This window comes from Falco biarmicus, chromosome 19 (genome assembly GCF_023638135.1).
Source record: "Falco biarmicus isolate bFalBia1 chromosome 19, bFalBia1.pri, whole genome shotgun sequence".
Lineage (NCBI taxonomy): Eukaryota > Metazoa > Chordata > Aves > Falconiformes > Falconidae > Falco > Falco biarmicus.
This window is the reverse complement of record NC_079306.1, coordinates 4,322,750-4,349,884: the sequence shown is the minus strand read 5'-3', so window position 1 is coordinate 4,349,884 and position 27,135 is coordinate 4,322,750. Positions and strand designations below refer to the sequence as shown.

Sequence of the window (27,135 nt, the reverse complement as noted above, 5' to 3'; positions counted from 1 at the left end):
AAAAAATGTAATGCACTGTCTGCTTCAAAATGCAGCAGCCTGAAACGCTTCAGTATATCATAAAATAATGTAATTTCTCATAATTCATAGCTAGATGAGGCAGTCTTGGAAACTTACATGACCATCTTAATATCACATTTTTACAAAAAAGAATTGTACTTGCGTGGCTGTGAAGGCACAGCCTGTGCTTTTAAAGCATCACTTCCACCTGTAGAGCAATACAGCAAACCCAAAACATCTACACAGCAATAAAGACATCGTAGTAAGCCTGACTTACCAAGTGCAATGAGAATGTAAGTCTGGAGGTGCAAGTGGAGAACCTTGGATTTCCCTCCCTTTTATATATTTGTCAGACCAAACCTGCTATGCATTAAACTCATATTCATCACAAAACAAATTTACTTATGCACGTCATTCCTTCAGTTGATGTAATTGTTTTTCTTCATTTGTGATTATTAGTCAGTTCTTGGCTCCCAAAAGCATGACATTGCACTGCAGTTTTCTTTCATGTTCAGACTTCCTGGGTCAATTATATTTGTAGAATTAGTGTGGTGAAATCTGTGTTCTAACAGGAAAGGAAAGGAAAGATATTGAGAGCAGAACTGATCGATGTTCACAATGTCGGTTTTGGAGGAATGGACAAATTTCTGTATATGAAGTCTGCAATGACTCTAGATTGGTTTGAGGAAGAAAGAATTTCAGATTTTTTTTTAAGAAATAAGAATCCTTAGAAAGCATTTCTTGTTTGTTTTTGTTTTGAAATTCCATTTTTAAGTCAGAATATTTGCATTATTTGTATTTATAATTTTGTTTGTCTCATTTCCAGCTTAAAAGCGGAATTACAAGAAAGGTTTGGATTAGAGGACAAGTCTCGTCTGTACCTTGCTGCAATCAAATATGCATGGATATGTTAATTCTGTACTGGGATCTGCCACAGGAAAGAAATTCTATAGAAAATCTGATTTACTTGCTTGTTATGCTCTATGAATTATTTTTACCACAGTTCAGCAGCCACCTCCTAAATCTATATAGAAGGAAACTGGGGTCCTTTTTGGTGTAAGAACAGTGGGAATATTTTTGAATAAGTTAAGGAGTCAATGGGGTCCTTTTTGGTGTAAGAACAGTGGGAATATTTTTGAATAAGTTAAGGAGTCAATGACAAGACTATGAGAACAGTAAAGCAGGTTGCAATCAATAATAAATCTAAATCTAATCTGCTTTCAAGCAGAAATAATGATATTTGAAATGTGCAGGCTTTGCATGCTATATGAAATAAAATTACAAACTCAGTCTCCTGGAAAGCCAGCCCAAACAAGGCAAATTTAATTGGATCTGAAAATATCTGCTTAGTGATTATTTACACTTAGATCAGAAAATGATTCACTCAGGAGTTCTTTACCAGGAACAAGATTAAAACAAACAGGAACGTGTCTCTGTAATAACTGCAGCTTTCCTGAGAAGTCCCCCGAATGCTGAATATGCTTTAATGTGACATCTTCTTAATGTTGTGAGGTGTGTAACTTAATGTTGTTAATGATGGTGAATAACACTGGGCCCTGTGAATGTGACCTGGTAAGCAGCAGCATCCCGGTCTTCCCTGGTGACCTTCACCTCAAAACACTGCTGTTTACTCGCATCCGAGGGAAGGATAATAACAGGCATGTCATATGTTCTGGCCATTTCTCTAAATTTTGAATATCAAAGCCTTCATTAATACTTATTAAAGATCTACCTGTACAAAGAGATTTATTATTTAAATATTAATAGTACGTTACCGGAAAATGCCTCAGTGTTAAGTAACACAGTTTCTCAAAATGTATATCAGGTTTTCCTGTTTCTATGCTTTATTTAGGTTGTAATTTATAGCTTCAGAATTGAGTCTTTGAAAGGTTTTTCTCTAAAAATACATCATATACATACCATTTTAATGCCTATAGGCCAATTTTCTAGCTGAATCAATCAGCACAACAATATCCTATTGCATGACGACATCAAATCAAAGACACAGTCTTTCCCCCTTTGCTAGTCACAGGAAATGTTGGAAGGGATGGGTAAGAACGTGCTGTTTCATATGTCATTAAAGTTATGAAATGCATGGAAAGGAGGGGCTACCCCTTCCACAAGTATTTCAGAAAAAAAAAGCAAGACAAAGTACAAGGGCCAACATGCACGGTGAGGCTGGTCTTCCAGAAATGGCATTTCGTGATGCGTCTGTCTTTGTATATTCTGTTGACTTGTTGCTGTACTGAAGAAGTGAATTCAGTGCGATGATACCAAGGCTTAATTGCCCTGTGTAGTTTTGAGATGAAAGAAACCTGGAGGGTGTAGCCCGCATGTCACAGTGCCAGAGCAATAATCAGAAACCCTGGGGAGAACCGGTATATCAATAAGGAAGAGTCACGAGGGCAGCAAAATATGTTTGGTAATTGGAGGCAACCTGGGGTGCAGACATGCCTTTCACGCGCTGGGCGGGACTGGGCGCTGTATAAAAACCCCACACCGCTGGGAGCAATGCATTGGTTTCTCCTGCCTTATCCTCCTTCAGAAGTGGGTAAGTCAGAATAGATTTAGAAAACCTAGTGAATAATGAAGAGATGTTATTTGATACTATTTGCCCTCCTCTTTCTGCTGGCTCCCAGACACTAATCTACAAGTGCTGTAGATTAATGCATTGGGAATTAAGGTTGTGATTTGATGAGAATTATATAGATGTAAAATATTCATTCCTCACTGGATTTTCATTAATACTTGAGTGTTTGAAACTGTGTCAGTCCTGCCTGTATCCTTCTTTTCCCTTAAAGTCTTTATCTCAGTACAGCCACGAAGGATTTTCCAGTTTATTTCTGGATGGCTCCCTTTTGACACAGGCATCATGGTTCCCAATTCCACCTCCCGTCATGATCTATGGGTGAAGACAGTGGGGCTGTGCAGGAAAGCTCAGAAAGGCTGGTCAGGATATAGGATTACGGGGATGATCCAGCACTAAAAGTCAGAATAGAACAATAGATGAGCACAGAGGGTGTCAGGCAGCATGCCTGGCTTTGCTGGCTCCATGCTTGCAGCATTTATCTGAGATGTACTTGCTGTTGGGAGCATTGCTTTACAGGCTTTTTCTTCCCCTGTGGTGTTTCAGACGTGCCCCCCTCCACCACACCAAGATGACCTTCTACTACCAGAACCAGTGTGAGGATACCTGCTACTCTCCCTGCAACTACGGGACCGTGTACAGCTGCCGGACCTATGACTGCGGAAGCCCTTGCAGCTACCGGAGCTACGGGGATCTGTGCGGTTATCGTGACTGCTACCCCTCCTACAGCGCCCGCTACTGCTACCCCTACTCTTCTCGCTACATCCGTAGATACAGCTACGGGAGCTGCTACCCCTGCTACCCCTGCTAAACCCAGAAGGATTTAATGGAAACAAGGACTGAGAATTAGTTACTGAATTCGTGGCTGCTGTTAGGGGAGGGTTTGCAGAAGCTCTGAGTCCAGGACTGCGACTGAATGCCGTAGTATTTTGGAAAGCTCAGTGTTTCTGTAAAACTTCTTCAATGTTCTTCCAAAATGTTTTGTCTTGCTTTTTTCCTACTGACTTCTTATCCCTACCATGGATTTGATGTGTAAAGGAATCTGGGCTTAACATGGGTTAACATGGGCAAACAATTCCTTAACTCATTTACAGCTCTTTCCCAGCTAACATGCATGAAATCTAGAATGTACCTGTAGTAGCCTTCCAAAGGATATGCTTCTGGCTTAACTGCTTTTGAAGCTATACCAGAGAAACAGTAAATCAGCTGCTCTGATTTATTAAATTGGACTTAAAGCAAGTGGAAACATTTGAAAATGGAAATTAATAGTCAAATGCTACAGCTGTAGCAGCAAAACTGGTACCAATGAGACAGGGAGATTTTCTGCAGATATAGATTGATCTCTGCACGCATTCTTTCCACTTCTGTTTTCTATATTACTTTAGATTGTGATGATGAGCTTTATTCTTATTAAAACTGTTATAGCATCATTACAGATCTCTGGTCTTCTTTTTCTGACTTGGATATACACAGAATTTTGTCCCCTGCTTGATATGTTTTGTGGAGACATACTGCACCCTGTAGTTTTTACAAATGTCATCTGAACCTGGGCACACATTTTACAAATGAATAACCCAGCAGTATCTCAGAAAATGAACTCACTCATTCTGGAATTTCCTAGGAAGGATTTGGAAATATTCTTTTAAATTTGCCTTAGCATCACAGTGCATGTGCAGACATTGGACGTAACAGCACTACATCTTAGTGATTTGTAAATGCACAGACTGCCTGCAGGCAAACCCAGTTTAACTGGGAAGTAAGCCAAGAGGCTTAGAGAAAATCACCCCTGTTTCTCAAGCACTTTTGTCCTGGCAGTTTCTGGGTGCTTTCTGGATTTAGAGGTCTGATCTGTTATAGGGCAGAAAATGGCACGCTTTCTGTTTCAGCTTATTAAGTGGTGCTAAGAACAAGTGTTTGCAAAGGTTGCTGTAAGGCTCCATTTGAATGACAATGAAATGGTGTGAAGGTCCCAGGCTGCACAATCATACAGTGTTTATTAGGATGAGATGCCTTGAAGTGACTCTATTATTCATGACTGAAGTACCTAAGTGGCAGCAGTAGTAACCTCTTAATGGTACAATGCTGTAACAGAGTCTAGGTGTAAAACAGCCAGTGAAGTGCTTTGAAAGCCCTATTAAACCCCAGAACCCTTATGGTGAATGCAGTTGTTGTCCTTTGAACACACGCACACAGACAGGTACTTTGAGGGCAGTCTCACAAGAGGAACAGAGCTCAATTGTGCTACAATACAAAATGTGAGTACAAAATTAATTGAACGCCTTTGCAAGTAAAGCTGTGGGTTACACTTCCAGCAGCTTTCAGGATGGAGCTTTCTCATGGCTTCTGAGGAGCTTTGCTCCTAGGAAAGCACTCACCAGCTTGGTGCCTGACACGTTACCCACAAAAGCACAACACAAGTTGCTGTTGAACTGTGTCTTGACATGAAGGTCTAGAAATTTAGCCAGAACTGGTCATAATTTCAATTTTTCATTAGTTAAACCTATTTAATAAAACCTGTAATGTTATGAGTAAGTTGCTAAGTAAAAACTGGAAAGTATTAAGTGTCTCAGAGTGCACAAGTAGAGACAATGGTAGCTTAAAATAATTGCTAATATCTCTGTAGTTCTACAGACTATTTATGGACTTAGCTGCTTTAACAAGAGACGTAGTTAAAAAAGGAGTTAGAAATTCATGGAATGCCACACACATATATGTTTCTTCCACTCCAGTAAATCCTAGGATAAGACTAGAAAGAAACCCAAATACCTGGGATGAGAAGGCAAAGTACATAATTGTAGGATCTCATATGTTTCATTGGACAGAACCACACTTGAGTGAAAAGTGTGAAGTCTATAAAATCACATTCTGACCAAAGCATGTATTAAAATGTCTCAACACGTACTTTTGAAGTGACTATTATTCAATAATGAAGCACATGACAAGAGACAAAAACCAGCTTTTAATATAGTAATAAAACACTACAAATGTATAAAATAGTTATGAGTGTCTGAGAAGTGCTTTGAACTTCTCAGACTATCTGGCATGGAAAAATGTGAAGACATTATATATTTCTGCTTGAGAAAAGGACCACAAAGCAGCAAATAAATTCACTGGTATTTTTTCCTTCAAAAGCTGTCCCTTACAATTGGGCTAATAGCTTCTTTGTATCTCTTGTGTGCTACAACACAAGGCAGTCTATCAAAAGCTGTTGAACCTCTCACAAACCCTGTTCACTAAGGCGTGTGACACCTGATATTTAACTCTGTGACTCGAGCTTCATTATCAACATTTCAATGGTCAATGTGGCAAATCAGAAGAGCAAACTCAAACAAAGGAAGCAAAAGCCAGGTTATTGATGCAATGCAGATTCTTTAATGTGGATGCAAAATGCAATAAACAGTGTCAGCAAGAAACAAAACAACAAGGAAAAACTGAATTTGGAGCGGGAAAATCATAAGGCTGCAGCAAGACACAACCCAGGGCTCCACCAAAAAGATCCCCTCCCGCCCTCTTGTGTTTCAGGCTGGGAGTCTTAGAACCTGGCAGAACCGGGGAGACTCTCATCCGAGGAAGACTACAGCTTCGTTGTGTTGCAGGTAGGAGGGAAGACTTGGAAGCCCTAAAGTTGCCAGCATAAGATCTGCAAGGTTACTCTGTGCAAATAAGCAAAGACCATACAGACCCAGTAGCTGCTTTGCCACAGCCTAAAGAGGGGCTGCAAGCTCTGCTCTGCATCTGGTGGTAGACGACGAGAGGTGCGATGTGTGGAGACCCAGGGCAGATGTGGCACTGAACTCTGTGAATATTTGGGGCTTAGCAGGGTCCACAGTTGCCATTGAGGTACCTATGGCCTCGGCCCCAACCACCATATCCACAACCGCCATAGCCACCATAGCCCCCATAACCTCCATAACCCCCATAGCCCCCATAGGCCCCATAGCCCCCATAGCCTCCAAAACCACCACGGCCTCCAAAAGTGCCGCCGTAGCCTCCGCCAACACCGGGAGCTCCCGCTGAGCCAACAACACTCTGCTGCGGGAAGGAGCTGAGGATGGGCCCGGGGAAGGTGATCACCGAGGGTGGCGGCTGGATCACCACCGTGGAGTCAGGGCACTGCCGCACGCAGGGCTCGTTGCAGGTGTCAGCCAGCGGGGCCGGGGCGGCCACCCCACAGGAGGTGTTGCACAGGCTGGTGCAGGACATCTTTCAGGCAGGCAAGGAGTCCTGGCAAAGACACCAGGGATTAGGCACAGGTGCGGGGAAGGGGCTGTATCGAGGGAGGGAGGGAGGCAGGGAGAGATCCCCAAGGGGCTTCCAGGAGCTGGACTTACCCTGTTGATCAGGAGAGTCAAGCAAAGCCGAGTGGATAGAGGGCTGTGAAGCCCTCAGCTCTTTTATACACATCCCAGGCTGCCCGGGGCATTGGCCATGGGGGTTGGTGGTTGAAACCCCACGTAATCATGAGACGTAGCACACAGCTTCATGACACAGAAAGTGATGCGAGAGAATTATATGCCGCCTCACTGGGGGCACTGGCATGCAAGCGTGCCCTGGAGAGGACAGGGGTGATGGGAGGGACACACTATGATACATCAGTACATGAAAGACAAGGAGCTGCTATAGCTGAATGTGTGACACCAATAAACTCCAATCAGTCCCTAATCCCCCCATTGCTTACGTGTCAGAGTCCTGGGCACAGTCGTCACGCCTGTCATTACCTCCCTTTACAAGCTGGTGAACAGAGGCTTTGGAAGATTGGCCAAGTCAGCAGCCATCTGACCTGCTTGAGGTGGCTTGTAAGTGCCCACCATCTCCCAGTGCTGGCCCCTTACAGCGGCTAGGGTCATCCCTAAGCCTTGGACATCTCTGGACCCTTCGGGGTGTTTGGGGGGTCATGGGTGCCCTTTATCAAAAAGCAAAGAATAGGCTGCCTGATGTGGGCGTGCTAGTGGAGAATCGGGCACATACAGCCCGGCTGAGTGACTGAGGTCCTCTAGGAGGGCTTGGGGAAAACCCCATGGTGCCGTACCTCACGCTACTTCACTGAGGGTAGTGGCTGCTTCATGGCACCCAGCAGGGGCTGGCATTGGTAATCCCAAGCTGTGAGGCATGCTGGTGGTGCAGAGGACGCCAAGCATCACCCTGCACCCTCAGGGCAGATTTTTCTGCAAAGGTTCCTGCGCCAGGGCTGTGGCAAGACATAAAAGCTGCTGCGGCCCCAGGCTTCCCTCACTTCACATCCCAGCTGCCTTGACTTGTGATCCTCGGTGAGCTCCAGTGTGTTCCTGGCGCCAGCCCACAGAGCGCACAACCCAGGCAGGACCCAGCTTGGGTGCTGTTGGTGCTACTGAGCTGGGGATGAGAAAGGTCCTTGCTGCTGCCTGGCTGAGACGTGCAGTCTGGCCAGGATGACAAGGCAACGCTTATGACCACCTTGTGGGACACATGGGTGGCCCTAGTGCCAGAGTGCTGTAGGATGGGTGACTTTGTCTGGGCCAGGTGCAAGTGGTGGTGGAGAGTGAATGAGTGTGATGCTTGCTTGTGGAAGCAAGCTGGAGGCATCATGAAGATGGTGCTGGAGGGATGTGTACCAGGGCCCGAGCCCGCCTGGGAGCACATTAGAGCCCTGTCCATGCCAGCATGTAATGTTAAGACAAGCTCTGCCTGTCTTGCAGCATCGCCTGCTGAACACAAGGATGTCCTGCACCAGCCTGTGCAACACCTCCTGTGGGGTGGCCGCCCCGGCCCCGCTGGCTGACACCTGCAACGAGCCCTGCGTGCGGCAGTGCCCTGACTCCACGGTGGTGATCCAGCCGCCACCTGCGGTGATCACCTTCCCCGGGCCCATCCTCAGCTCCTTCCCGCAGCAGAGTGTTGTTGGCTCAGCGGGTGCTCCCGGTGTTGGCGGAGGCTACGGCGGCACTTTTGGAGGCCGTGGTGGTTTTGGAGGCTATGGGGGCTATGGGGGCTATGGGGGCTATGGATACGGTGGTTGGGGCCGAGGCTGCGGATACCTCAGGGGCAGCTGTGGACCCTGCTAAGCTCCACAACACTTGATCCTGCCACAGAAGTAGACGAGGACCTGAAAAGGCCGTGGCACATCCCAACACAACGCTCGAAGGAAGGACATTGCTTTGGCACAGCTGGGCCCCAGAGCTTGGACGCCTTGTGCGTGCTTGTGGCCTTACTCTGCCTTTCTTGCTGCCCTGCTTGAGCATCCCTTCACGTCTTGGTGCACCCTGATGACAGTGACCCGCGCTGGGTGCCTGCTCCTGGGGCACGGCTGACGCTCGTTGTTGCTCTGCCCACTGCCAGGAGACAGGGGAAGGCCCTGGCCAGGACTCTGCTCTTGTCCCAGCTCCCTCCTCCCCTGGAACTGCAATAAAAGCTCTGTTGCATCACAATGTCGACCCATGATGCTTTTTCTTCACCCTTCCTTCCGCCTTCCCACTTCCCCCAGACCTCGTGGCACGTGGGCTGCTTGAATCTCCCACGGTAATGCCCTGGACCGTTTGGGCAGTTTGCTCCGGGTGCTACAGCTGAGGATGACAGTCCCACCTGGGTCTTGTGCAGCACATTGCACTGAGCTTCCTCTGCTCTCCCACCGGCCGTAAGCACAGCACGTTCCCAGAGCTCCCTTTGAATACGTGCAAGTGCCACAGGTGACTGGCAGAAGCTCTTCCCAATGGTCTGCAAAACCAGCACGCCAGGCCTTACCTCCTTTCATTGGCTTGTTGTTGGTCACCTCTGGAGGTCCAGGGAAGTGGAGGCACAAACACTGCATGGACGGGGCTGCTGCCCGATGCTGACCATGCGCCTGTGCCCAGCTAGAGGTGAGGGCACTGGCATGAGGGAAGACACACACAGCAACTTTTCCCAAGTTTCTCCTCAGAGCCATGAAGAGGCCGCGAGCATGCAGTCACGTGAAGCATAAAGCTCTTTGTGGAGGAGGTTGGGCTGCCTGCCTTCCTGAGGTCCCTCTCTGCCCCAGCTGTCTCCTCATGGTGTGATCCGATCCCTGCACTGCAAGGTGCTCTTGGGCAGAGACGGTTCTGGCCACAGCCATTGTGGAGGGCAGTGGGACACCTCTTGGGTCCCTGATGCTGACCTCCAAGAAAGATGTGTCATCCGCAATTGTCAACACAGGGGATGGGAAAGAAGGCAGCAAAATGGCATTTTTTTCTTTTTTCCCAGGCATTCTTTTTTCTCACTGCCTGGAGAGAAGCTCGCACATTTCATCTTGCCTTTGAGGATTTGTCTGCACGTGCACATCCTCCCATGTGGCAAGGTCAGCCTGCACTGAGTCTCAGCCATCTGCCCATTCCTGGCTGAGGAGGTGTCCCCTGTGTGTCTGCTGAGGGAACAGTGCTGGGAGTGGGGTTTGGTGACCCCGCTTACAGCGGCTGAGGCTGGGGGCTTTGGCGGGCTGTGGCAGCGTGGGCTGCTTTGTGGGCTCATGTGTGAGGAAGAGCAGGGATGGGCCAGCAAATTTGTAGCACAACAGGGGGTGGTGGGAAGCTCTGCTGTCATTCCTGGGCACAGCGTATCCACAGGTAGCAGGTGGGTGACACAGGGAATCCCGAGAAGAGCTTCTACTCCACCAGTGGTGGCAAGGTGAGGCCAACATGGGTCCAACCAGCAGTGGAAGATGGAGGAAAAATAAGAAAAGGAGGTGGTGGAGGTTTGCAGTGCTGCAGAGTACAGGAGCCCAAAGTGTGGAGAAGAGAGGGAGGGCAGAGAGGGAGAAGCTGTTGTTGAACAAGACACGTACGGCCCCGGCTGCAGGTGACCATCTGGCAGAGGGACATGCTGCCAAGGGCCGGCAGGAGGAAGCGAGGCAGCTCCCGCAGGTCACCCTGCAGAGGCCCTGGGTGGCAGCTGGCTAGGACAGCCCGGGGAGCCAAGGCTGCTGCTGGGAGCGTTGCCTACAGAGGAAGGTTGAAGAAAACAACCATGGGACAACACTGCGATGCAACAGAGATTTTATTGCAGTCCCAGGGGAGCGGGGAGTTGGGACAAGAGCAAAGCACTGGTGGGGGCTTTCCCCTGTCTCCTGGCAGTGGGCAGAGCAGCAACGAGCATCAGCCGTGCCACAGGAGCAGGCACCCAGCATGATGCTGCGTTGTCCAAGAGCAGCAAGTCTTGAAGGGATGCTCAAGCAGGGCAGCAAGAAAGGCAGAGTGGGCCCCACACATGCACGAGGCATCCAAGCTCTGGGGCCCAGCTGTGCCAAAGCAATGTCCTTCCTTCAGGTGTTGTGTTGGGATGTGCCATGGTCTTTTCAGGTCCTCGTCTTCTTCTGTGGCCGGGTCAAGTGTTGTGGAGCTTAGCAGGGTCCACAGTTGCCATTGAGGTACCTGTGGCCTCGGCCCCAGCTCCCATATCCACAACCGCCAAATCCTCCATAGCCCCCATAACCTCCATAGCCCCCACAGCTCCCATAGCCTCCATAGCCCCCGTAGCCCCAAAGGCCTCCATAGCCCCCATAGCCTCCATAGCCCCCGTAGCCCCCATAGCCTCCATAGCCTCCAAAACCACCACGGCCTCCAAAAGTGCCGCCGTAGCCTCCGCCAACACCGGGAGCTCCCGCTGAGCCAACAACACTCTGCTGCGGGAAGGAGCTGAGGATGGGCCCGGGGAAGGTGATCACCGCAGGTGGCGGCTGGATCACCACCGTGGAGTCAGGGCACTGCCGCACGCAGGGCTCGTTGCAGGTGTCAGCCAGCGGGGCCGGGGCGGCCACCCCACAGGAGGTGTTGCACAGGCTGGTGCAGGACATCTTTCAGGCAGGCAAGAAGTCCTGGCAAAGACACCAGGGATTAGGCACAGGTGCGGGGAAGGGGCTGTATCGAGGGAGGGAGGGAGGCAGGGAGAGATCCCCAAGGGGCTTCCAGGAGCTGGACTTACCCTGTTGATCAGGAGAGTCAAGCAAAGCCGAGTGGATAGAGGGCTGTGAAGCCCTCAGCTCTTTTATACACGTCCCAGGCTGCCCGGGGCAGTGGTCACGGGGTGGTGGTTGAAACCCCACGTAATCATGAGATCAACCACACAATCTTCATCGTAAAGATAATGATGCTGGGAGTGTTATATGCCGCCTCGCTAGGGACATTTGTGTACAAACGTGCCTTGCAAAGCATACGTGTGATGGGAGGGATTTGTCGTGAGACATCATTACATGAAAGAGTACGCGCTGCTGTAGCCAAACTCGCATCACAATAAGCCTCAATCTCTCCCTAATCCTCAAGCTCCCTGTGTAGATAAGTCATAAGCATCTTGCAGAAGTGCTTTGCAATCCTGGGCATAGCAGTCACGTCTGTCATTACCTTTCTCTTACAGACTGGTAAACAGAGGAACCGGGACGCTGGGCACATGGAGAAGCCCTTCCACACGCTTGAAGTGACTTCCAAATTTCCACCATCTCTGAATGCCAGCAACAGCATCTCATTGTCATGGGGTCCACAGATATCTCTGTTAATTGCCCACCTCTAAGGCTGTAGAGGTATTAAGGTCCTGGATTCACTTGACAGCCATGCAAAGAGTAGAGGGGACCGGTCCCACGCATAGCAAAACCTCAAGCGCACAGAGGCTGGTTGAGATGCAGTGGGCATGGCAGTAGGATAGAGCATGGAGACCTCTGAATGTGGGGGGCATATACGGAGGAGAAGAAGGGCATCAAAGGGACCATGTCAGTGTCAGCTCCTTCAGCCTCATGCCTGTGAGCACGGTTCTTGCCAAGCCCTCTCTGGAGGAGCTCAATTACTCAGCGGGACATTGAGGGCTGTGCCAGGAGAGGCTGGCCGAGCGCCCACCCAGAGCCAGGCTGCACGTGGCCGTGCTCCCCACAGGCACAGGCAGAGGCACGCTGGGCACTGCCGGCCATGGGCGCCTGGCTCTGCTGTGCTGAGTGTGGCGTGGTTGGGAACAGCAATCTTCTGCAAGATGCCCAGAATTCTTCTGTGCAAGCAAAGTGAAGGATTAGGGACAGATTGGGGTTTATTGGTGCCGCGAGTTCAGCTACAGTAACGCCTTGTCTTTGATGTAATGATGTGTCATGTCCTGTCCCTCCCATTACCTCTTTTTTCTCCGGGGCACATTTGTGTTCCGGTGTCCCCAATGAGGAGGCACTTAATTATCTCATATCGCTATTTATGTCATGAATTTTGTCCGCTTGATCTCATGATTACATGGGGTTATTACCACCACGCCTTGGGCGATTCCTCAGTCAGTCGGCGACATGTATATAAGAGCTGAGGGCTTCACAGCTGGCTATCCATCTTCTCCCACTTGCCTCTCTGATCACTGTGGTAAGTGCAAGTCTTACCTCCCTCTGTCCTTCCTCAGCAGTGGCTTTCCTGAGGCATCGTTTGCTTGGGGCTCCACCACGCTTTCATCGGGCATAGTAAGGATGGGATCGTGCTGTTTCAGAGCTATGGAAAGGATGGGTATTTAACCTTGTGGGTACAATGCTCTGAGTACACCAAGAGACTCAAATCCTTTGGGAGATGTTTATTTTCCATTTGCTTTGGTTGAGGGAGATTTTCTGTTCCCTTTGGTCAAGCCAGGCCCAGGGCGCACCATGGCAAACACTGGTTTATACCAGCATTTGAACTGTGGAGCCTCTTCTTGCTGTGACTGCCGGAGAGGATCCAGAGCCTGTCCTGGGACACAGGTTCCAAGTGTGAGAGAGACAGGAGGGTTTCGGGATTGGGCCTGACACTGACCCGGAGCTCTGTCCTTTCTTGCAGCATCACCTGCTGAACACAAGGATGTCCTGCACCAGCCTGTGCAACACCTCCTGTGGGGTGGCCGCCCCGGCCCCGCTGGCTGACACCTGCAACGAGCCCTGCGTGCGGCAGTGCCCTGACTCCACGGTGGTGATCCAGCCGCCACCCTCGGTGATCACCTTCCCCGGGCCCATCCTCAGCTCCTTCCCGCAGCAGAGTGTTGTTGGCTCAGCGGGAGCTCCCGGTGTTGGCGGAGGCTACGGCGGCACTTTTGGAGGCCGTGGTGGTTTTGGAGGCTATGGAGGCTATGGGGGCTACGGGGGCTATGGAGGCTATGGGGGCTATGGAGGCCTTTGGGGCTACGGGGGCTATGGAGGCTATGGGAGCTGTGGGGGCTATGGAGGTTATGGGGGCTATGGAGGATTTGGCGGTTGTGGATATGGGAGCTGGGGCCGAGGCCACAGGTACCTCAATGGCAACTGTGGACCCTGCTAAGCTCCACAACACTTGACCCGGCCACAGAAGAAGACGAGGACCTGAAAAGACCATGGCACATCCCAACACAACACCTGAAGGAAGGACATTGCTTTGGCACAGCTGGGCCCCAGAGCTTGGATGCCTCGTGCATGTGTGGGGCCCACTCTGCCTTTCTTGCTGCCCTGCTTGAGCATCCCTTCAAGACTTGCTGCTCTTGGACAATGCAGCATCATGCTGGGTGCCTGCTCCTGTGGCACGGCTGATGCTCGTTGTTGCTCTGCCCAGTGCCAGGAGACAGGGGAAAGCCCCCACCAGTGCTTTGCTCTTGTCCCAACTCCCTGCTCCCCTGGGACTGCAATAAAATCTCTGTTGCATCGCAGTGTTGTCCCATGGTTGTTTTCTTCAACCTTCCTCTGTAGGCAACGCTCCCAGCAGCAGCCTTGGCTCCCCGGGCTGTCCTAGCCAGCTGCCACCCAGGGCCTCTGCAGGGTGACCTGCGGGAGCTGCCTCGCTTCCTCCTGCCGGCCCTTGGCAGCATGTCCCTCTGCCAGATGGTCACCTGCAGCCAGGGCCGTACGTGTCTTGTTCAACAACAGCTTCTCCCTCTCTGCCCTCCCTCTCTTCTCCACACTTTGGGCTCCTGTACTCTGCAGCACTGCAAACCTCCACCACCTCCTTTTCTTATTTTTCCTCCATCTTCCACTGCTGGTTGGACCCATGTTGGCCTCACCTTGCCACCACTGGTGGAGTAGAAGCTCTTCTCGGGATTCCCTGTGTCACCCACCTGCTACCTGTGGATACGCTGTGCCCAGGAATGACAGCAGAGCTTCCCACCACCCCCTGTTGTGCTACAAATTTGCTGGCCCATCCCTGCTCTTCCTCACACATGAGCCCACAAAGCAGCCCACGCTGCCACAGCCCGCCAAAGCCCCCAGCCTCAGCCGCTGTAAGCGGGGTCACCAAACCCCACTCCCAGCACTGTTCCCTCAGCAGACACACAGGGGACACCTCCTCAGCCAGGAATGGGCAGATGGCTGAGACTCAGTGCAGGCTGACCTTGCCACATGGGAGGACGTGCACGTGCAGACAAATCCTCAAAGGCAAGATGAGATGTGCGAGCTTCTCTCCAGGCAGTGAGAAAAAAGAATGCCTGGGAAAAAAGAAAAAAATGCCATTTTGCTGCCTTCTTTCCCATCCCCTGTGTTGACAATTGCGGATGACACATCTTTCTTGGAGGTCAGCATCAGGGACCCAAGAGGTGTCCCACTGCCCTCCACAATGGCTGTGGCCAGAACCGTCTCTGCCCAAGAGCACCTTGCAGTGCAGGGATCGGATCACACCATGAGGAGACAGCTGGGGCAGAGAGGGACCTCAGGAAGGCAGGCAGCCCAACCTCCTCCACAAAGAGCTTTATGCTTCACGTGACTGCATGCTCGCGGCCTCTTCATGGCTCTGAGGAGAAACTTGGGAAAAGTTGCTGTGTGTGTCTTCCCTCATGCCAGTGCCCTCACCTCTAGCTGGGCACAGGCGCATGGTCAGCATCGGGCAGCAGCCCCGTCCATGCAGTGTTTGTGCCTCCACTTCCCTGGACCTCCAGAGGTGACCAACAACAAGCCAATGAAAGGAGGTAAGGCCTGGCGTGCTGGTTTTGCAGACCATTGGGAAGAGCTTCTGCCAGTCACCTGTGGCACTTGCACGTATTCAAAGGGAGCTCTGGGAACGTGCTGTGCTTACGGCCGGTGGGAGAGCAGAGGAAGCTCAGTGCAATGTGCTGCACAAGACCCAGGTGGGACTGTCATCCTCAGCTGTAGCACCCGGAGCAAACTGCCCAAACGGTCCAGGGCATTACCGTGGGAGATTCAAGCAGCCCACGTGCCACGAGGTCTGGGGGAAGTGGGAAGGCGGAAGGAAGGGTGAAGAAAAAGCATCATGGGTCGACATTGTGATGCAACAGAGCTTTTATTGCAGTTCCAGGGGAGGAGGGAGCTGGGACAAGAGCAGAGTCCTGGCCAGGGCCTTCCCCTGTCTCCTGGCAGTGGGCAGAGCAACAACGAGCGTCAGCCGTGCCCCAGGAGCAGGCACCCAGCGCGGGTCACTGTCATCAGGGTGCACCAAGACGTGAAGGGATGCTCAAGCAGGGCAGCAAGAAAGGCAGAGTAAGGCCACAAGCACGCACAAGGCGTCCAAGCTCTGGGGCCCAGCTGTGCCAAAGCAATGTCCTTCCTTCGAGCGTTGTGTTGGGATGTGCCACGGCCTTTTCAGGTCCTCGTCTACTTCTGTGGCAGGATCAAGTGTTGTGGAGCTTAGCAGGGTCCACAGCTGCCCCTGAGGTATCCGCAGCCTCGGCCCCAACCACCGTATCCATAGCCCCCGTAGCCCCCATAGCCCCCATAGCCTCCAAAACCACCACGGCCTCCAAAAGTGCCGCCGTAGCCTCCGCCAACACCGGGAGCACCCGCTGAGCCAACAACACTCTGCTGCGGGAAGGAGCTGAGGATGGGCCCGGGGAAGGTGATCACCGCAGGTGGCGGCTGGATCACCACCGTGGAGTCAGGGCACTGCCGCACGCAGGGCTCGTTGCAGGTGTCAGCCAGCGGGGCCGGGGCGGCCACCCCACAGGAGGTGTTGCACAGGCTGGTGCAGGACATCTTTCAGGCAGGCAAGGAGTCCTGGCAAAGACACCAGGGATTAGGCACAGGTGCGGGGAAGGGGCTGTATCGAGGGAGGGAGGGAGGCAGGGAGAGATCCCCAAGGGGCTTCCAGGAGCTGGACTTACCCTGTTGATCAGGAGAGTCAAGCAAAGCCGAGTGGATAGAGGGCTGTGAAGCCCTCAGCTCTTTTATACACATCCCAGGCTGCCCGGGGCATTGGCCACGGGGGTTGGTGGTTGAAACCCCACGTAATCATGAGACGTAGCACACAGCTTCATGACACAGAAAGTGATGCGAGAGAATTATATGCCGCCTCACTGGGGGCACTGGCATGCAAGCGTGCCCTGGAGAGGACAGGGGTGATGGGAGGGACAAACGATGACACGCCATTACATGAAAGACACGGCACGGCTGTTGTAGCTGAACCGGCGGCACCAATAAACCCCGATCTATCCCTAATCCCCCGCATTGCTTACGTGCCAGAGTCCTGAGCATTTCGCAGATGTGCTTTGCAATCCTGTGCACACCATCATGCCTGTCATTACCTCCCTTTTACAAGGCGGTAAGCAGAGGCAGGGGGACGCTGGGCAAAGGGAGAAGCCATTCCAGACACTCGGAGTGACTCGCAAATGCCCACCATCTCCCAGTGCCCGTGAGCGCTGGGCGCCTTCTGGGGCAACAGGTCAGGAGCTCCCTGAAGCCTCGGCCACCTCCATGCCCCGGCTCCAGAGGGTCTATGTGGTGCTCACCGATGAACGGCCATGCAGAGGGTGGGGGGCACTCTTTGCTGAGCGGCTCAAAGACCCATTCGTGTGGGGCCTCAAAACAAACGTGGGTGGGGGGCAATGTGATCAGGCGGCAAGGTCCTGTGTGACAGGGGACATGCACAGGGGAGGTGCAGGGCAGGAGGGGACCAGGACACTCTCAGCTTCCTTGGCCATGTCTTTGTAAGCGTGGTCCTCCTCAAGGCCTCTCTGGAGGGACTCGATTGCTCAGCTGGGTGTTGGGGGCTGGGCCAGGAGATTTGGGCCGAGCAGCCACTGAGAGCCAGGCTGCACGTGGCAAAGTTCCCCACAGGCCCAGGCACACTGGGGACTCGTGGCCATGGGTGCCTGGCTGGGCTGCTGCTGAGCGCGTTGTCTGCAGGAGCAGCAGCCTGGTGTGCTAGCGTTGGACACAGCAATATTCTGCAAGGTTCAGCACATTGCCACGTAAGCAATGCGGGGGATTAGGGATAGATCGGGGTTTATTGGTGCCGCCGGTTCAGCTACAACAGCCGTGCCGTGTCTTTCATGTAATGGCGTGTCATCGTTTGTCCCTCCCATCACCCCTGTCCTCTCCAGGGCACGCTTGCATGCCAGTGCCCCCAGTGAGGCGGCATATAATTCTCTCGCATCACTTTCTGTGTCATGAAGCTGTGTGCTACGTCTCATGATTACGTGGGGTTTCAACCACCAACCCCCGTGGCCAATGCCCCGGGCAGCCTGGGATGTGTATAAAAGAGCTGAGGGCTTCACAGCCCTCTATCCACTCGGCTTTGCTTGACTCTCCTGATCAACAGGGTAAGTCCAGCTCCTGGAAGCCCCTTGGGGATCTCTCCCTGCCTCCCTCCCTCCCTCGATACAGCCCCTTCCCCGCACCTGTGCCTAATCCCTGGTGTCTTTGCCAGGACTCCTTGCCTGCCTGAAAGATGTCCTGCACCAGCCTGTGCAACACCTCCTGTGGGGTGGCCGCCCCGGCCCCGCTGGCTGACACCTGCAACGAGCCCTGCGTGCGGCAGTGCCCTGACTCCACGGTGGTGATCCAGCCGCCACCTGCGGTGATCACCTTCCCCGGGCCCATCCTCAGCTCCTTCCCGCAGCAGAGTGTTGTTGGCTCAGCGGGTGCTCCCGGTGTTGGCGGAGGCTACGGCGGCACTTTTGGAGGCCGTGGTGGTTTTGGAGGCTATGGGGGCTATGGGGGCTACGGGGGCTATGGATACGGTGGTTGGGGCCGAGGCTGCGGATACCTCAGGGGCAGCTGTGGACCCTGCTAAGCTCCACAACACTTGATCCTGCCACAGAAGTAGACGAGGACCTGAAAAGGCCGTGGCACATCCCAACACAACGCTCGAAGGAAGGACATTGCTTTGGCACAGCTGGGCCCCAGAGCTTGGACGCCTTGTGCGTGCTTGTGGCCTTACTCTGCCTTTCTTGCTGCCCTGCTTGAGCATCCCTTCACGTCTTGGTGCACCCTGATGACAGTGACCCGCGCTGGGTGCCTGCTCCTGGGGCACGGCTGACGCTCGTTGTTGCTCTGCCCACTGCCAGGAGACAGGGGAAGGCCCTGGCCAGGACTCTGCTCTTGTCCCAGCTCCCTCCTCCCCTGGAACTGCAATAAAAGCTCTGTTGCATCACAATGTCGACCCATGATGCTTTTTCTTCACCCTTCCTTCCGCCTTCCCACTTCCCCCAGACCTCGTGGCACGTGGGCTGCTTGAATCTCCCACGGTAATGCCCTGGACCGTTTGGGCAGTTTGCTCCGGGTGCTACAGCTGAGGATGACAGTCCCACCTGGGTCTTGTGCAGCACATTGCACTGAGCTTCCTCTGCTCTCCCACCGGCCGTAAGCACAGCACGTTCCCAGAGCTCCCTTTGAATACGTGCAAGTGCCACAGGTGACTGGCAGAAGCTCTTCCCAATGCTCTGCAAAACCAGCACGCCAGGCCTTACCTCCTTTCATTGGCTTGTTGTTGGTCACCTCTGGAGGTCCAGGGAAGTGGAGGCACAAACACTGCATGGACGGGGCTGCTGCCCGATGCTGACCATGCGCCTGTGCCCAGCTAGAGGTGAGGGCACTGGCATGAGGGAAGACACACACAGCAACTTTTCCCAAGTTTCTCCTCAGAGCCATGAAGAGGCCGCGAGCATGCAGTCACGTGAAGCATAAAGCTCTTTGTGGAGGAGGTTGGGCTGCCTGCCTTCCTGAGGTCCCTCTCTGCCCCAGCTGTCTCCTCATGGTGTGATCCCTGCACTGCAAGGTGCTCTTGGGCAGAGACGGTTCTGGCCACAGCCATTGTGGAGGGCAGTGGGACACCTCTTGGGTCCCTGATGCTGACCTCCAAGAAAGATGTGTCATCCGCAATTGTCAACACAGGGGATGGGAAAGAAGGCAGCAAAATGGCATTTTTTTCTTTTTTCCCAGGCATTCTTTTTTCTCACTGCCTGGAGAGAAGCTCGCACATCTCATCTTGCCTTTGAGGATTTGTCTGCACGTGCACATCCTCCCATGTGGCAAGGTCAGCCTGCACTGAGTCTCAGCCATCTGCCCATTCCTGGCTGAGGAGGTGTCCCCTGTGTGTCTGCTGAGGGAACAGTGCTGGGAGTGGGGTTTGGTGACCCCGCTTATAGCGGCTGAGGCTGGGGGCTTTGGCGGGCTGTGGCAGCGTGGGCTGCTTTGTGGGCTCATGTGTGAGGAAGAGCAGGGATGGGCCAGCAAATTTGTAGCACAACAGGGGGTGGTGGGAAGCTCTGCTGTCATTCCTGGGCACAGCGTATCCACAGGTAGCAGGTGGGTGACACAGGGAATCCCGAGAAGAGCTTCTACTCCACCAGTGGTGGCAAGGTGAGGCCAACATGGGTCCAACCAGCAGTGGAAGATGGAGGAAAAATAAGAAAAGGAGGTGGTGGAGGTTTGCAGTGCTGCAGAGTACAGGAGCCCAAAGTGTGGAGAAGAGAGGGAGGGCAGAGAGGGAGAAGCTGTTGTTGAACAAGACACGTACAGCCCTGGCTGCAGGCGACCATCTGGCAGAGGGACATGCTGCCAAGGGCCGGCAGGAGGAAGCGAGGCAGCTCCCGCAGGTCACCCTGCAGAGTCACTGACAGGAAAGCCCGGGGAGCCAAGGATGCCGCTAAATGCATTGCTTCTGGAATACGGAAGTAGAAAAACAACCACGGGTCAAGATTGTGATGCATCAGAGCTTTTATTGCAGTTCCAGGGGAGGAGGGAGTTGGGACAAGAGCAAAGCACTGGTGGGGGCTTTCCCCTGTCTCCTGGCAGTGGGCAGAGAAACAACGAGCATCAGCCGTGCCCCAGGAGCAGGCACCCAGCGCGGGTCACTGTCATCAGGGTGCAACAAGACGTGAAGGGATGCTCAAGCAGGGCAGCAAGAAAGGCAGAGTAAGGCCACAAGCACACACAAGGCGTCCAAGCTCTGGGGCCCAGCTGTGCCAAAGCAATGTCCTTCCTTCAGGTGTTGTGTTGGGATGTGCCATGGTCTTTTCAGGTCCTCGTCTTCTTCTGTGGCCGGGTCAAGTGTTGTGGAGCTTAGCAGGGTCCACAGTTGCCATTGAGGTACCTGTGGCCTCGGCGCCAGCCACCATATCCACAACTGCCAAATCCTCCATAGCCCCCATAGCCCCAAAGGCCTCCATAACCCCCATAACCCCCATGGCCCCAAAGGCCTCCATAGCCCCCGTAGCCCCCATAGCCCCCATAGCCTCCAAAACCACCACGGCCTCCAAAAGTGCCGCCGTAGCCTCCGCCAACACCGGGAGCTCCCGCTGAGCCAACAACACTCTGCTGCGGGAAGGAGCTGAGGATGGGCCCGGGGAAGGTGATCACCGCAGGTGGCGGCTGGATCACCACCGTGGAGTCAGGGCACTGCCGCACGCAGGGCTCGTTGCAGGTGTCAGCCAGCGGGGCCGGGGCGGCCACCCCACAGGAGGTGTTGCACAGGCTGGTGCAGGACATCTTTCAGGCAGGCAAGGAGTCCTGGCAAAGACACCAGGGATTAGGCACAGGTGCGGGGAAGGGGCTGTATCGAGGGAGGGAGGGAGGCAGGGAGAGATCCCCAAGGGGCTTCCAGGAGCTGGACTTACCCTGTTGATCAGGAGAGTCAAGCAAAGCCGAGTGGATAGAGGGCTGTGAAGCCCTCAGCTCTTTTATACACGTCCCAGGCTGCCCGGGGCATTGGCCACGGGGGTTGGTGGCAGAAGCGCCATCTAATCATCAATTCTAGCAGATAAGCTTTAGGAAAAATCTGTAGTGCGGGACAATGATAATCTTCCTGAGTGGGTATACGAGGGAGCAAATAATCCTTTGAAATTAAACAGGTAATTGGAGTCATAGACCATGACACGTCATTACATGAAAGACAATTCATAGCTATAGGTGAATGAGTGTCATGAATAAACCCCGATCTGTTTGTAATCCTCCCACTCTGCTTATTGGCAAGATCTTGGGCATCTCAAGGAATTTTTTGCAACCCAGTGCCCAGCCATTACACCTCTTATTACCTCTCGTTTACTGGCTGGTAAACAGAGGTGCCAGGAGGTTGGGCAAAGGAATAAACTATCCACCCAGGTCAGGGCAGCTCGTAAATGCCAACCATTGCCCCATGACAGCAAGAACTTGGGAAATGGCAGTTCCAGTGCAATGGCAGCCCTTATCCTTGGACATTTTCCTGATGCTATATAAGTTGGGTTTTAACTCCTGACTTCACATCATGGACATGGAAAGAATGGCGGAGATGAGTCCTGTGTGGGATGAAGCTCCATCTATGAACAGCACTGACAGAGAATGTGTGTTAGAGGGCAGCGGGATCAGGCGCTAGGGACCTGTCTGAGGGTGGAAGTGCATGGATGAGCTGGAGGGCAGGAACAGGACCAACACACTCTCAGCTCCTTCAGCTATGTGTCTGTGCGTGTGCTCTTCCTGTCTCTAGAGGAGCTCAATTACTCAGCGGGACATTGAGGGCTGTGCCAGGAGAGGCTGGCCGAGCGCCCACCCAGAGCCAGGCTGCACGTGGCCGTGCTCCCCACAGGCACAGGCAGAGGCACGCTGGGCACTGCCGGCCATGGGCGCCTGGCTCTGCTGTGCTGAGCGTGGCGTGGTTGGGAACAGCAATCTTCTGCAAGATGCCCAGAATTCTTCTGTGCAAGCAAAGTGAAGGATTAGGGACAGATTGGGGTTTATTGGTGCCGCGAGTTCAGCTACAGTAACGCCTTGTCTTTGATGTAATGATGTGTCATGTCCTGTCCCTCCCATTACCTCTTTTTTCTCCGGGGCACATTTGTGTTCCAGTGTCCCCAATGAGGAGGCACTTAATTATCTCATATCGCTATTTATGTCATGAATTTTGTCCGCTTGATCTCATGATTACATGGGGTTATTACCACCACGCCTTGGGCGATTCCTCAGTCAGTCGGCGACATGTATATAAGAGCTGAGGGCTTCACAGCTGGCTATCCATCTTCTCCCACTTGCCTCTCTGATCACTGTGGTAAGTGCAAGTCTTACCTCCCTCTGTCCTTCCTCAGCAGTGGCTTTCCTGAGGCATCGTTTGCTTGGGGCTCCACCACGCTTTCATCGGGCATAGTAAGGATGGGATCGTGCTGTTTCAGAGCTATGGAAAGGATGGGAATTTAACCTTGTGGGTACAATGCTCTGAGTACACCAAGAGACTCAAATCCTTTGGGAGAAGTTTATTTTCCATTTGCTTTGGTTGAGGGAGATTTTCTGTTCCCTTTGGTCAAGCCAGGCCCAGGGCGCACCATGGCAAACACTGGTTTATACCAGCATTTGAACTGTGGAGCCTCTTCTTGCTGTGACTGCCGGAGAGGATCCAGAGCCTGTCCTGGGACACACGTTCCAAGTGTGAGAGAGACAGGAGGGTTTCGGGATTGGGCCTGACACTGACCCGGAGCTCTGTCCTTTCTTGCAGCATCACCTGCTGAACACAAGGATGTCCTGCACCAGCCTGTGCAACACCTCCTGTGGGGTGGCCGCCCCGGCCCCGCTGGCTGACACCTGCAACGAGCCCTGCGTGCGGCAGTGCCCTGACTCCACGGTGGTGATCCAGCCGCCACCCTCGGTGATCACCTTCCCCGGGCCCATCCTCAGCTCCTTCCCGCAGCAGAGTGTTGTTGGCTCAGCGGGAGCTCCCGGTGTTGGCGGAGGCTACGGCGGCACTTTTGGAGGCCGTGGTGGTTTTGGAGGCTATGGGGGCTATGGGGGCTACGGGGGCTATGGAGGCCTTTGGGGCCATGGGGGTTATGGGGGTTATGGAGGCCTTTGGGGCTATGGGGGCTATGGAGGATTTGGCAGTTGTGGATATGGTGGCTGGCGCCGAGGCCACAGGTACCTCAATGGCAACTGTGGACCCTGCTAAGCTCCACAACACTTGACCCGGCCACAGAAGAAGACGAGGACCTGAAAAGACCATGGCACATCCCAACACAACACCTGAAGGAAGGACATTGCTTTGGCACAGCTGGGCCCCAGAGCTTGGATGCCTCGTGCATGTGTGGGGCCCACTCTGCCTTTCTTGCTGCCCTGCTTGAGCATCCCTTCAAGACTTGCTGCTCTTGGACAATGCAGCATCATGCTGGGTGCCTGCTCCTGTGGCACGGCTGATGCTCGTTGCTGCTCTGCCCAGTGCCAGGAGACAGGGGAAAGCCCCCACCAGTGCTTTGATCTTGTCCCAACTCCCCGCTCCCCTGGGACTGCAATAAAATCTCTGTTGCATCGCAGTGTTGTCCCATGGTTGTTTTCTTCAACCTTCCTCTGTAGGCAACGCTCCCAGCAGCAGCCTTGGCTCCCCGGGCTGTCCTAGCCAGCTGCCACCCAGGGCCTCTGCAGGGTGACCTGCGGGAGCTGCCTCGCTTCCTCCTGCCGGCCCTTGGCAGCATGTCCCTCTGCCAGATGGTCACCTGCAGCCGGGGCCGTACGTGTCTTGTTCAACAACAGCTTCTCCCTCTCTGCCCTCCCTCTCTTCTCCACACTTTGGGCTCCTGTACTCTGCAGCACTGCAAACCTCCACCACCTCCTTTTCTTATTTTTCCTCCATCTTCCACTGCTGGTTGGACCCATGTTGGCCTCACCTTGCCACCACTGGTGGAGTAGAAGCTCTTCTCGGGATTCCCTGTGTCACCCACCTGCTACCTGTGGATACGCTGTGCCCAGGAATGACAGCAGAGCTTCCCACCACCCCCTGTTGTGCTACAAATTTGCTGGCCCATCCCTGCTCTTCCTCACACATGAGCCCACAAAGCAGCCCACGCTGCCACAGCCCGCCAAAGCCCCCAGCCTCAGCCGCTGTAAGCGGGGTCACCAAACCCCACTCCCAGCACTGTTCCCTCAGCAGACACACAGGGGACACCTCCTCAGCCAGGAATGGGCAGATGGCTGAGACTCAGTGCAGGCTGACCTAGCCACATGGGAGGATGTGCACGTGCAGACAAATCCTCAAAGGCAAGATGAGATGTGCGAGCTTCTCTCCAGGCAGTGAGAAAAAAGAATGCCTGGGAAAAAAGAAAAAAATGCCATTTTGCTGCCTTCTTTCCCATCCCCTGTGTTGACAATTGTGGATGACACATCTTTCTTGGAGGTCAGCATCAGGGACCCAAGAGGTGTCCCACTGCCCTCCACAATGGCTGTGGCCAGAACCGTCTCTGCCCAAGAGCACCTTGCAGTGCAGGGATCACACCATGAGGAGACAGCTGGGGCAGAGAGGGACCTCAGGAAGGCAGGCAGCCCAACCTCCTCCACAAAGAGCTTTATGCTTCACGTGACTGCATGCTCGCGGCCTCTTCATGGCTCTGAGGAGAAACTTGGGAAAAGTTGCTGTGTGTGTCTTCCCTCATGCCAGTGCCCTCACCTCTAGCTGGGCACAGGCGCATGGTCAGCATCGGGCAGCAGCCCCGTCCATGCAGTGTTTGTGCCTCCACTTCCCTGGACCTCCAGAGGTGACCAACAACAAGCCAATGAAAGGAGGTAAGGCCTGGCGTGCTGGTTTTGCAGAGCATTGGGAAGAGCTTCTGCCAGTCACCTGTGGCACTTGCACGTATTCAAAGGGAGCTCTGGGAACGTGCTGTGCTTACGGCCGGTGGGAGAGCAGAGGAAGCTCAGTGCAATGTGCTGCACAAGACCCAGGTGGGACTGTCATCCTCAGCTGTAGCACCCGGAGCAAACTGCCCAAACGGTCCAGGGCATTACCGTGGGAGATTCAAGCAGCCCACATGCCACGAGGTCTGGGGGAAGTGGGAAGGCGGAAGGAAGGGTGAAGAAAAAGCATCATGGGTCGACATTGTGATGCAACAGAGCTTTTATTGCAGTTCCAGGGGAGGAGGGAGCTGGGACAAGAGCAGAGTCCTGGCCAGGGCCTTCCCCTGTCTCCTGGCAGTGGGCAGAGCAACAACGAGCGTCAGCCGTGCCCCAGGAGCAGGCACCCAGCGCGGGTCACTGTCATCAGGGTGCACCAAGACGTGAAGGGATGCTCAAGCAGGGCAGCAAGAAAGGCAGAGTAAGGCCACAAGCACGCACAAGGCGTCCAAGCTCTGGGGCCCAGCTGTGCCAAAGCAATGTCCTTCCTTCGAGCGTTGTGTTGGGATGTGCCACGGCCTTTTCAGGTCCTCGTCTACTTCTGTGGCAGGATCAAGTGTTGTGGAGCTTAGCAGGGTCCACAGCTGCCCCTGAGGTATCCGCAGCCTCGGCCCCAACCACCGTATCCATAGCCCCCATAGCCCCCATAGCCCCCATAGCCTCCAAAACCACCACGGCCTCCAAAAGTGCCGCCGTAGCCCCCGCCAACACCGGGAGCACCCGCTGAGCCAACAACACTGTGCTGCGGGAAGGAGCTGAGGATGGGCCCGGGGAAGGTGATCACCGAGGGTGGCGGCTGGATCACCACCGTGGAGTCAGGGCACTGCCGCACGCAGGGCTCGTTGCAGGTGTCAGCCAGCGGGGCCGGGGCGGCCACCCCACAGGAGGTGTTGCACAGGCTGGTGCAGGACATCTTTCAGGCAGGCAAGGAGTCCTGGCAAAGACACCAGGGATTAGGCACAGGTGCGGGGAAGGGGCTGTATCGAGGGAGGGAGGGAGGCAGGGAGAGATCCCCAAGGGGCTTCCAGGAGCTGGACTTACCCTGTTGATCAGGAGAGTCAAGCAAAGCCGAGTGGATAGAGGGCTGTGAAGCCCTCAGCTCTTTTATACACGTCCCAGGCTGCCCGGGGCAGTGGTCACGGGGGTTGGTGGTTGAAACCCCACGTAATCATGAGACGTAGCACACAGCTTCATGACACAGAAAGTGATGCGAGAGAATTATATGCCGCCTCACTGGGGGCACTGGCATGCAAGCGTGCCCTGGAGAGGACAGGGGTGATGGGAGGGACAAACGATGACACGCCATTACATGAAAGACACGGCACGGCTGTTGTAGCTGAACCGGCGGCACCAATAAACCCCGATCTATCCCTAATCCCCCGCATTGCTTACGTGGCAATGTGCTGAACCTTGCAGAATATTGCTGTGTCCAACGCTAGCACACCAGGCTGCTGCTCCTGCAGACAACGCGCTCAGCAGCAACCCAGCCAGGCACCCATGGCCACGAGTCCCCAGTGTGCCTGGGCCTGTGGGGAACTTTGCCACGTGCAGCCTGGCTCTCAGTGGCTGCTCGGCCCAAATCTCCTGGCCCAGCCCCCAACACCCAGCTGAGCAATCGAGTCCCTCCAGAGAGGCCTTGAGGAGGACCACGCTTACAAAGACATGGCCAAGGAAGCTGAGAGTGTCCTGGTCCCCTCCTGCCCTGCACCTCCCCTGTGCATGTCCCCTGTCACACAGGACCTTGCCGCCTGATCACATTGCCCCCCCACCCACGTTTGTTTTGAGGCCCCACACGAATGGGTCTTTGAGCCGCTCAGCAAAGAGTGCCCCCCAC

At 53.8% G+C, this 27,135-nt stretch overlaps 9 protein-coding genes across 11 annotated transcripts; 4 read left to right on the top strand and 5 right to left on the bottom strand.

Moving 5' to 3' along the window:
* Positions 1–6,400: 6,400 nt before the first annotated feature.
* LOC130141400 (claw keratin-like) lies at positions 6,401–6,974 on the bottom strand. The gene is made up of 2 exons (XM_056322346.1): positions 6,919–6,974; positions 6,401–6,811 (listed from the first exon to the last, which is right to left on the bottom strand). The coding sequence occupies exon 2, from the start codon at positions 6,788–6,790 to the stop codon at positions 6,401–6,403; it is 390 nt and encodes a 129-aa protein (XP_056178321.1). The 5' UTR covers positions 6,791–6,811; positions 6,919–6,974.
* Positions 6,975–8,283: 1,309 nt separating this feature from the next.
* Positions 8,284–8,968, top strand: LOC130141388 (claw keratin-like). The gene has a single exon (XM_056322335.1). The coding sequence runs from the start codon at positions 8,284–8,286 to the stop codon at positions 8,626–8,628; it is 345 nt and encodes a 114-aa protein (XP_056178310.1). The 3' UTR covers positions 8,629–8,968.
* Positions 8,969–10,913: 1,945 nt separating this feature from the next.
* Positions 10,914–11,366, bottom strand: LOC130141391 (claw keratin-like). 2 transcript variants are annotated; one of them, XM_056322339.1, is made up of 2 exons: positions 11,042–11,366; positions 10,914–11,005 (listed from the first exon to the last, which is right to left on the bottom strand). In XM_056322339.1, the coding sequence occupies exons 1-2, from the start codon at positions 11,364–11,366 to the stop codon at positions 10,914–10,916; spliced, it is 417 nt and encodes a 138-aa protein (XP_056178314.1). The 2 variants fall into 2 exon arrangements, with proteins under 2 accessions (XP_056178314.1, XP_056178313.1); XM_056322338.1 differs by having other exon boundaries at positions 10,914–11,366.
* A 1,987-nt stretch (positions 11,367–13,353) lies between these two features.
* On the top strand, positions 13,354–13,806 carry LOC130141392 (claw keratin-like). Of its 2 annotated transcripts, XM_056322342.1 has the most exons (2): positions 13,354–13,678; positions 13,715–13,806. In XM_056322342.1, exons 1-2 carry the CDS (start codon positions 13,354–13,356, stop codon positions 13,804–13,806), a joined length of 417 nt encoding a protein of 138 aa, XP_056178317.1. The 2 variants fall into 2 exon arrangements, with proteins under 2 accessions (XP_056178317.1, XP_056178316.1); XM_056322341.1 differs by having other exon boundaries at positions 13,354–13,806.
* Positions 13,807–15,751: 1,945 nt separating this feature from the next.
* Positions 15,752–16,620, bottom strand: LOC130141335 (claw keratin-like). The gene is made up of 2 exons (XM_056322226.1): positions 16,565–16,620; positions 15,752–16,457 (listed from the first exon to the last, which is right to left on the bottom strand). The coding sequence occupies exon 2, from the start codon at positions 16,434–16,436 to the stop codon at positions 16,092–16,094; it is 345 nt and encodes a 114-aa protein (XP_056178201.1). The 5' UTR covers positions 16,437–16,457; positions 16,565–16,620; the 3' UTR covers positions 15,752–16,091.
* Positions 16,621–17,945: 1,325 nt separating this feature from the next.
* LOC130141336 (claw keratin-like) lies at positions 17,946–18,814 on the top strand. Its single transcript, XM_056322227.1, has 2 exons — positions 17,946–18,001; positions 18,109–18,814. The coding sequence occupies exon 2, from the start codon at positions 18,130–18,132 to the stop codon at positions 18,472–18,474; it is 345 nt and encodes a 114-aa protein (XP_056178202.1). The 5' UTR covers positions 17,946–18,001; positions 18,109–18,129; the 3' UTR covers positions 18,475–18,814.
* Positions 18,815–20,744: 1,930 nt separating this feature from the next.
* Positions 20,745–21,383, bottom strand: LOC130141389 (claw keratin-like). Its single transcript, XM_056322336.1, has 2 exons — positions 21,299–21,383; positions 20,745–21,191 (listed from the first exon to the last, which is right to left on the bottom strand). Exon 2 carries the CDS (start codon positions 21,168–21,170, stop codon positions 20,745–20,747), a length of 426 nt encoding a protein of 141 aa, XP_056178311.1. The 5' UTR covers positions 21,171–21,191; positions 21,299–21,383.
* A 1,780-nt stretch (positions 21,384–23,163) lies between these two features.
* Positions 23,164–23,589, top strand: LOC130141393 (claw keratin-like). Its single transcript, XM_056322343.1, has one exon. It carries the CDS (start codon positions 23,164–23,166, stop codon positions 23,587–23,589), a length of 426 nt encoding a protein of 141 aa, XP_056178318.1.
* Positions 23,590–25,529: 1,940 nt separating this feature from the next.
* LOC130141333 (claw keratin-like) lies at positions 25,530–26,400 on the bottom strand. Its single transcript, XM_056322224.1, has 2 exons — positions 26,343–26,400; positions 25,530–26,235 (listed from the first exon to the last, which is right to left on the bottom strand). Exon 2 carries the CDS (start codon positions 26,212–26,214, stop codon positions 25,870–25,872), a length of 345 nt encoding a protein of 114 aa, XP_056178199.1. The 5' UTR covers positions 26,215–26,235; positions 26,343–26,400; the 3' UTR covers positions 25,530–25,869.
* Between the last annotated feature and the right edge of the window lie 735 nt (positions 26,401–27,135).